The sequence below is a fragment of the Trachymyrmex septentrionalis genome, unplaced genomic scaffold (assembly GCF_001594115.1).
Source record: "Trachymyrmex septentrionalis isolate Tsep2-gDNA-1 unplaced genomic scaffold, Tsep1.0 scaffold30, whole genome shotgun sequence".
In the NCBI taxonomy this organism is placed as follows: domain Eukaryota; kingdom Metazoa; phylum Arthropoda; class Insecta; order Hymenoptera; family Formicidae; genus Trachymyrmex; species Trachymyrmex septentrionalis.
This window is the reverse complement of record NW_017305463.1, coordinates 513,682-522,882: the sequence shown is the minus strand read 5'-3', so window position 1 is coordinate 522,882 and position 9,201 is coordinate 513,682. Positions and strand designations below refer to the sequence as shown.

The window sequence follows — 9,201 nt, the reverse complement described above, 5'->3', positions numbered from 1 at the left end:
AGATTGACGGCCTGATGACTGCTTCTCCTCCGCCTCTGACTTGGAGGTTTTTTCCTTGTCAGCCATGATGAGCGGGGCACGGAGAGAGCCACAAGTGAAAGTGAGAAAAACTTTGTTGATTTGCCCGTGAGAATGTCACTCCGGTGATGCGTGATCACTCCGTGGCAATACTGGCGACGGATGAACTGCGCTGGGCGGCGAGCGTCCTTGCGCCACGATTACGATGCGTGATCACTATGTACGCACTAAATTCCGTTGCACACCATGAGAGCCAAATGTTTTGCAAAACGAATATCACACTTCACTTCACCACGCTGCATCCGGCTCGAAGGATCAAATGTTCGGGAAACTCTCTTATGCCCGACTCCGCACTGGGGACAGAGCGTACGAGAAATTCCATCTGAGTGCAGCGTGAACAATGAGAAAGTCATGCAGCGCGGATGAAGGAGTATGGTTGAACACTTTTACAAAGCTGGAGGTTTCACTTAATAATCAGAGCTGCCTACAGTATTTGCACAGTACCATGAGCAATCCTCCCAATTAGTTCCTTTCACAGAGAGCGCTGACGATCGACTCCAGAGAGTGCGTGCGTGCCAGCGACACGACCCCGACCCCCGACGCCCCCGACCCGTCCCATCCAGCGACACGTGAACGCCGGCCCGGTGGTCCCCCTGCCCCCGGCCCGCCCCTCGCACCCCATCGCACGGTCGCTTGAACTGCTCCCCTGGGCCTCACGGGCGACCGTGAGATGGCGCCAACGCTATCGATTGAGCGTGCCGACGGAATCTCAAACAATCGACAATGTATGGATAGAGTTTCGTGATCGCGATTTTGCAAAGCTATTTTTCGACAGATGCAACGATCGATGCTTTAAGTGTGAACAGTGCATTTTCGCATACGAACATGACGAAAAAGTAGTAGAACATTATGATTTTCTGGATATGTCGCGACACTGCAGCGTGTGTGAACGAGTCACGTGCAAATGCTCCGTGGAAGAGTGTGATGTGATCTAAAGAAAAAAACATGGAAAATCACGAGCAAGTGGAACGCGAACTGCTGGAGCAGTGCAGTCAGGTCGCTACTCTGGTGGAATGTTTTGCGTGGCTGCAACGATGCGACGAGTACATCGAGCGGCTCGAAGAGCTTTGTCGTGCCAAGCGTCTGCGTCTCACCGTTGGACACAGACTATCCATGGTGGCGAGGATCGCGCGACTCGCTGGTGCAAGGACACAATTAGAGCGACGTTTCGTGCACGTTGGTGGTGAGTACGCGAGTCGCGACAAAAGATCTCTCGTCTGGCGAGAGATCGACGCCGCGTTCGAAAACCGTATATCGACGGGTGCTGTGGTCAACGTCAATTACATCGAGCCGCGGCGATTTTTGGAAGACGCGAGAGAAATAGTGCTCGAACATGTGCGAGACGCGATAGAAAGACACGGTAGTACAAAAATGAACACCGCGTTCAACGGCGAGTTTATAACAAACATCAAATGTGACATTAAGAGTGTAAACACTAAGAACAGCGAGATATATCGATACACCGATTTGCGCGAGTGGTACGAGCAGCATATCATCGAACCCACGTTGACATCACTCGAAGAGTTCCAAGAACGCGACAGCGAGTGGACATTGTCGCGAATCTTCAATTTGGTAATGAATGTGAACAAACTAAATCCCATGCACGCGGGATGTTACTTTGAGGTACCGCAGGAAATTATGCTTAAGAGAGCGGTGATCAATGTTAGAACGATGGACAATGCGTGCTTCGCGTGGTCGGTGGTCGCCGCTCTGTACCCGGCTGAAAGAAATGCAGATCGAGAGTCATCGTATTCGCATTATACAACGGTGCTGAATTTCGCGGGTATCGAATTTCCGATAACGTTCAAAGACATTTCTAAATTCGAACGGTTGAACGCGGTGTCGATCAATGTATACGGCATTGAAAATAAACAAGTTCTTCCTCTGCGGCTCACCAGTGACAAGAAGGAAAAGCATGTCAATCTCCTGTACATGCAAGATTCACACAACGACAACATTAAACACTTTGCGTGGATCAAGAACCTGTCGCGTCTCGTGAGATCACAAATTACCAGGAACAATAACAAGAAATATTTCTGCGATCGGTACGTACACCTTAAAAATTATTATAATTTCCCATCTTATTAATAAAATATAGGTAACATCAAGAAGGACACTAAAAAGGTGAAAGGTATAAAAAATAACGTCATAGCGCAAACGATAACGTTCGACGATTACACTCGATGTTTGAACGAAGAGATCGAAATGACTCGTCGTCAATCGTGTATACGATCTAAACTGCACGAGGTATACACGATATCCGAATCGAAAATCGCTCTGAGTCCATACGATGACAAACGATACGTCGTACCGAATTCGACGGAGACGTTACCGTGGGGATATTGGCGGATACCTTTGTAATATATGTACATATCAACATTTATATTACTATTATGTTTTTACTTTTTTTATATTTTCATACAACGTATATGTATTATCTTATATCTTACTTTGTGTATGTCTTTTTTTTTTACATTTTTAAATATTCTCGTACAATCTACATACCTGTTATTAACTATTATCATTATAATTTACGCATTATGTTTTTACGCTGTATATAAGTATTACTATTATGTTTATATAGTATCATTTATTATGTATTACTGTTATTTTTCATTACATGTATCGTACATTTGTATACATATTTTGTTATATGTATACAAAAAAAATATATCAATTAAAAATTTATCAAATAACATTGTTTTTGTGTATCCATGAATTGCGATCCATCGAATCTCAGCCACTTGACGTACAATTTGTCGCCCTTCCTGCGCAACACTTTCTCCACGAGATACACGTCCGGATGAGTAGTGCGATGCAACTCGGGCTCGCAGAACGCTCTAGCGACGGATTTTCCACGATAGTCCTCGAGTAGATAAGTTACGGGATTGGTATGCTGCACCTTAACGATCGTAAACACTTCGGTGGTCCAATTTGGTGTGTAACCCTTCTCAAAAATCATCTTGTACTTGCTCACGCGTACCGAATCGCCTACTTTGAATTTTGCAAGACCCGCTATCTTTATCGCACTGTGCCCAAGAGTTTTTTGGCGATCGCAGAAGTTACATCAGAGGATCGCATGCCGATGGTGCGATGCTTGCGCGCGTTGTAATCTGACACCAGACGCTGCAGCTCGTCGACTTAATTGCCGTTGAGTGTAAACATCTTCCACATGTCGTTTTTGAGCGTGCGATTGAACCGCTCGATCACTGACGCTTTCAACGTTGAATACGTTATATATAGAATAGTGATTAACGTTGTTTTTTCAAGATATTCTGTACATCCGCATTGTAAAATTCTTTCCCCATATCCGTTTGTAAATTTTTCGGACATCTTTCGCTCTCTCGAACGATCTCAGCGATAGCGTTCGCCGTCTCGCTTCCACCCTTGCTCTTGAGCGGAACGGCCCACGCGTATTTGCTCAGCACATCGATGACGATGAGTATGTAGTGGTAGCCTCTGTTGAAACTCGAGTACGGGCGCATTTCAACGATATCAGCCTACCACAGATCGTCGTACCCCCGGACTATGAAGCGCCTTCGCGGAAAATTTCTTCTCGCCGGAGCGTGCAATTCCTCGACAAGCCGACGTTTCTCCGAGCTAATTTTTTCTCTCTTTTCATCGGATTTCTTTTTCATGATTTGACGTGTAATACACAAAGTACAAGAAATTAATGTATTTTTCTCGCTGGTGTCACTCGACTGACTCATTTTATGAATACGCGATTTAATTTATAATAAGACCGGCTTCGCAAAGTTCCTCGATGATCGACAGCATCTCGTTGTCGTGAGCGTTGTTGCCTGCTCGGTGCGAAGCGTCGAGCAATCGTAGACGATCCACCAGCTCATTGGGATCATCCCAATGCACGTAATCGATCGCGTTGTCGTTTAATGTCATTGCGTGAGGTAATCCCTTTCCAGATTTCTTCTGTTTCTTGGGTGTGACCGACATCAACGGCGCGATTACGTGTTTGTACTTGTATCCTCTGTTGCTCAATAATCGGCCCTGTGAATTGTACTTGTGTTTGTACGCGTTCGTCACCAACAGCATGCTCTTGTACTTGTGCATATCGTCTTCCGTGTAGAGGGTATCGTCGGGAATTCTCTTGAAAATCAACTCGTAAAGACCTGGTGTACCGGCGTATCGTACGCCGTCGATAATTATGTTGTCCGCGTCATCCACGTCGAAACGTTTATTGCCAAACATCAGCCCATCCTCGTAGGTAAACGCCGTACACGCGATCTATACCGCTCTCTTTATCTTGCGCTACCCTCAGGACGGCCTCGACGTACTTTTGACCCAGCGGGCTCAAACCAGCTCGTAACGCCTCTCGACCTTCCGACGTTTGCAGCTGATTTTGAACTTTCGTCGCTAGCGAATCTTCCGTCGTTTCGGAAACGTTCTCCAACGACTCTATCGTTGGTACGATTTTGGCACGCGGGGTGGAGGTTATTGGTTGTACATCATCGTGCGATCGATCATTGGATTTATGCAGAGTCGTGGAACGCTCGAACGTCTCGCTCGCTTTTTCTCTCTCCTCTTGTTCCTCTTCCTCCTTCCTCTCGCGTTTATGGGCAGACGCTGCATCTTCGTCGCGCGACTCTCTCTTTGTCGCGCGCACGTCGGAGCTGTCGACGAAAAGTCGCAGCGGCTTGATAAGAGGTTTAAAACGTCTGTTCAACGCGATGTCCTCCTCGATTCTACCGGTCTTCAGAGCGCGATGTTTCTTGCGGATCGACTCGCTCGTCTTCTCGATCGCTCTCGCGATTTTTTCACGCTCGCGCACATCTGCCATGTTCATCCGTGGCTAAGTATCGACAACGACTGGTCGCGTTACGGTATCGCGAACTCGTTAAATCCTTTTCTGTATTGTCCATTTGTGAGCGCACTGTCTTTGTCTATCACTACGAATCCATATTTTTGTTGCCAACAGGCGTGGCACAACTCGCAAAATTCGTTGTACGGCATGTCGGTATTTACATGATCGTTGTAAACGTGTTTCAAGTTGGTACCGTCCTGTTTGAATAGGATCAGAAGGTTCGCGTTGTCGCGTATCAGATGTTTAGGTATCCTCGCGTACGTCTGACAGAGATAGAAGCAGTCAACGTTCGCGTGGCGACCCATCAAAAAGTATTCTCTCACCGCATCCTGCTTGCCGCATGCCACGTCATCAAAGATAAAAATAGAATTTGGGCGCGCCTCACTCGGTGGAACGACGTCGCTGTTGTTGGAGAACGTAAAGTAGCCGATTTCGTCGATAGACGTAAACAAATTTTCGAGATATCGATACTTTGGCTGTTGCAACGATTTCGAATAGACGTACACGTTCTCGAAACGTACGCCGTTCGGGCTCTCGAGTAAGCTTACGAGAACGTTGGTTTTACCGCAATTCGACGGGCCGCAAATGATCGCGCGTATAGTACTCGGCAGCATTTCGCCGTGCTTGCGCTTCTCCGCGCTATCTCCCATCATTCGCGATTTCGCGTCGCAGTTCGTGACGCGTATCGTCAACGGTTGCAGCACGAATTTCATGCTCGCACTACGGGCTGTGCGCTCTCGAACGGCTATTTAAAGACGCGCGAATCCCGCGAATCGCGCAGTAGCAAAATGTATCTCGCGCTGAGTCATCCTTCCGATATTCGAAACTTGAGCGCCGAGCAGTTACAATATATACCGAAGGTCGTGCTCTTACGCGTGTACGGCGATTACGTCGAACACGTCTGGGACCGGCTTCCGGAACACGTGAAGGCGGATTCGGAGGTTCGAACCTATCGTCGGTGCGACGAGCACTACAATCAGCCGTGGCAGCGAACGCACATCGACGGTCCCGCACCTAAGATAAAGGACTGTAACGAATGTCAGCGTCGCGCGGCGGTCTGTTGAATCGAGCGGTAAACGCGCTTCCTTTCGAGTTACATATTCCGGGCTACCAGTTTTGCGGCCCAGGCACTCGACTTGCGAAGCGATTAGCCAGAGGTGACGCGGGCATAAATCCGCTGGACGCGGCGTGTCGGGAACACGACATTGCGTACTCGCGCAGCAACGATCTCACCGATAGACACGCGGCGGACGATATACTAGCCGAGAAGGCGCGGAAACGCATTACCGCGAGTGATTCGGCTCTGGGCGAGAGAGCCGCCGCTGCTGCCGTTTGGGCAGCGATGAAAGCCAAGACCAAGATCGGCATGGGCATGAAACCGAAGAAGAAGACGACGACGAAGAAGAAAAAAACGACGAAAAAGCGGATACTTCCAACGGCGAAACGAGGCGGTGCGTTACCGTTTCTGCCAATGTTGGGCGCGCTCGGATCCTTGATCGGCGGAGCGGCCAGCGTGGCGAAAGCGGTAAACGACAACAAAGCCGCGCGACGTCGGCTCGAAGAGCTGCAACGACACGATCGCGCGATGGAACAGGGCCGCGGACTGTATCTCGCTCCGTACAAATACGGACGCGGACTGTATCTCGGTCCGTACAAGCATGGACAGGGTGCAGCTGCAAAGAAAAAAAAAAAAACCCCAAAGAAGCGATAAAAATGCCATCCGGCGCAACTACCAATGCACAGTTAAACGTGCTCGCGAGACGTATGCGCGTACCATACTTTAGAGGCGTTTTCATGCGTAACGCGTTACCGACGAGCGGTGCGCGTCGAAACGAAAGCGGTATCGTGAATCTGGACGATGCGACGGGGCCTGGTACTCACTGGGTAGCGTACGCGAAGAGGAACAACCGCGTCGTATACTTTGACAGTTTCGGTAATCTTCGACCTCCCAAGGAACTGGTGCGATATTTCGGGAACGGTGCTACGACGATAGAGTACGTGCTATCAGACGTACGATCAGAGCTTCTGCGGACAAATGTGTCTGCGGTTTCTACAAACGGTAGACGCGCGTGAATTTAAAAAACTCGGTGAGACGCTGTGAAATTTCAGTATTAGTCGAACACCGCCATGTCGCTGACGCTTACGCTGAGCGGGAAGAGCACCGTCCTCGCGGCAAACTACTTTCCCGCCATAGATTTGAGTGACGACGATTACGAGCTCGGTCTGGTGATTTTTGAGACTTATCACACGATACCGAACGTGAATAATTCGAACAACAAATTTTATTTTGCCAAAGATGACGCGGAAATTACAATTCCCGAAGGTTCGTACGAAGTGCGAGACATAAATGAATTTCTGAAACGCGCGATTTTACGGAAACGTTCTCACCGCGACGCGCTTGAAACCGCTGAAGTAGTGCGCGGTGACAATAAGAACAATGACGCCGATGATGATGATAATGGTGAGGGTAGAGAATACCCGTTTACGCTCCGCGCAAACTACAACACGATGAGATGCGAAATTAGATGTGCGTACAGAATAAACTTTGACAAACCCAACAGCATTGGATCGCTGCTGGGATTCTCGTCGAAGCGCGTACTGCGACCGCGAAGATGGCACGAATCGGACATGTCAATCAACATAATGAACGTAAACGTTATCCGCGTAGAGTGCAACGTGACCGCGGGTGCGTACAGCAACGGCAAAAGCGCACACACGATACACAAATTTTCACCGAGCGTGCCGCCAGGATATAAGATATCGGAAAGGCCTGCGCAGATCATTTACCTACCGATCATCGCACGGAGCATTACGGATCTAACGATACGCGTCGTCGACCAGAACGGACGATTGCTCGATTTTCGCGGAGAAGAGATCACCGTTAGATTGCACGTACGACGTAAACAGTGATAACGTGAGCGTGAGATGCTCGTGTTGAACGGAACGGAGCGCACGCAGAAAGATAACATATTCTTTACAAGGCCAACAACATTACAGCTCGATAACACTCGCTTATCCAACTGCATTAAAAAGAAGAAGAAGAAGCTCAGCGTCGAACGTTACATTTTTAAAGTCTTTGGGATTCGCGGTGCGCAACATTTGAGATGATTGATATCTTAAACATTAAAGACGAGCCGATCTTCGACGATCGCATCGTCAAGATTGAGACTCACACGTACACCCCGTTCGCCAACACAACGTTCGGGTACAGCGACGAGATAAGAATACCCATACAGCAACAAGATCTATACACATTGCCGTACGAAAGCTTTCTATACGTCGAGGGAAAACTGACGAAGAACAAAGTGGTCCAGGGTGCTAGCGTGTCATTGGGAAATAATTGCGTTGCATTTATATTCGATGAGATTCGATATGAACTCAACGGTGTGGAGATTGATCGTAACAGAAACGTGGGCATAACTAGCACGATCAAAAACTATGTAACAGTGTCATCCGACAGAAGCGTGATTCTGCGGAATGCCGGCTGGGATGCGCAGACTACTGCGGCCGGATACTTTAATTTCTGTGTTCCGCTCTACGTACTGCTGGGATTTTGCGAAGATTACAGACGTGTGGTGATCAACGCTCGTCACGAATTGATTTTAATACGAGCGCGCAACGACAACAATTGCCTGACGGGAGATTCGACGACAGAGCCGACGCTCGAATTATTCAAAGTACAGTGGCGAATGCCGCACGTGTTATTGAGCGAGATAAATAAGCTGTCGATGCTGCGCGCTTTGGAGAGCGGACGATATCTGAGCATGGCTTTTCGCTCTTGGGATCTGTACGAGTTTCCGCTCTTGCAGAGCACAACCAAGCATTCGTGGGCCATCAAGACGGCTAGTCAGCTCGAGAAGCCGCGCTACGTCATTTTCGCTATGCAAACAGGTCGAAAAAATATCATGTCTGAGGATGTAAGTCGATTCGACTATTGCAAATTAACCAATGCTAAACTCTACCTGAATTCGGAATGTTATCCGTACGATGATTTGAATCTAGATTTTGATAAAAACAGATGTGCGATTCTGTACGACTTGTACGCGCGTTTCTGCAAGGGCTACTATGGATACGAGTATCTCGAGCCGAGTCTCACCTTTACAACTTTTTTACGTAATGGCTCGTTCGTGATAATCGATTGCTCTCGACAGAACGAATCGGTCAAGAGCGGTACCGTGGACGTGCGATTAGACTTTGAATGTAAGAAGAACGTGCCAGCAAATACGACAGCCTATTGTCTCATCATACACGATCGTGTGGTTCAGTATAATCCATTGACCAACGTTGTGCGCAAAATCACCTAA

The 9,201-nt window shown here is 48.1% G+C and overlaps 2 protein-coding genes across 2 annotated transcripts in view; one reads left to right on the top strand and one right to left on the bottom strand.

The window, feature by feature from the left end:
* The window catches only part of LOC108749566, a 5,410-nt gene extending 5,344 nt beyond the window's left edge, over positions 1 to 66 (bottom strand). Inside the window, exon 1 of the mRNA XM_018488340.1 lies at positions 41 to 66. Coding sequence (XP_018343842.1) covers positions 41 to 66 — 26 coding nt within the window. The remainder of the gene's footprint in view (positions 1 to 40) is intronic.
* Positions 67 to 8,001: 7,935 nt separating this feature from the next.
* LOC108749565 lies at positions 8,002 to 9,201 on the top strand. Its single transcript, XM_018488339.1, has one exon. The coding sequence runs from the start codon at positions 8,002 to 8,004 to the stop codon at positions 9,199 to 9,201; it is 1,200 nt and encodes a 399-aa protein (XP_018343841.1).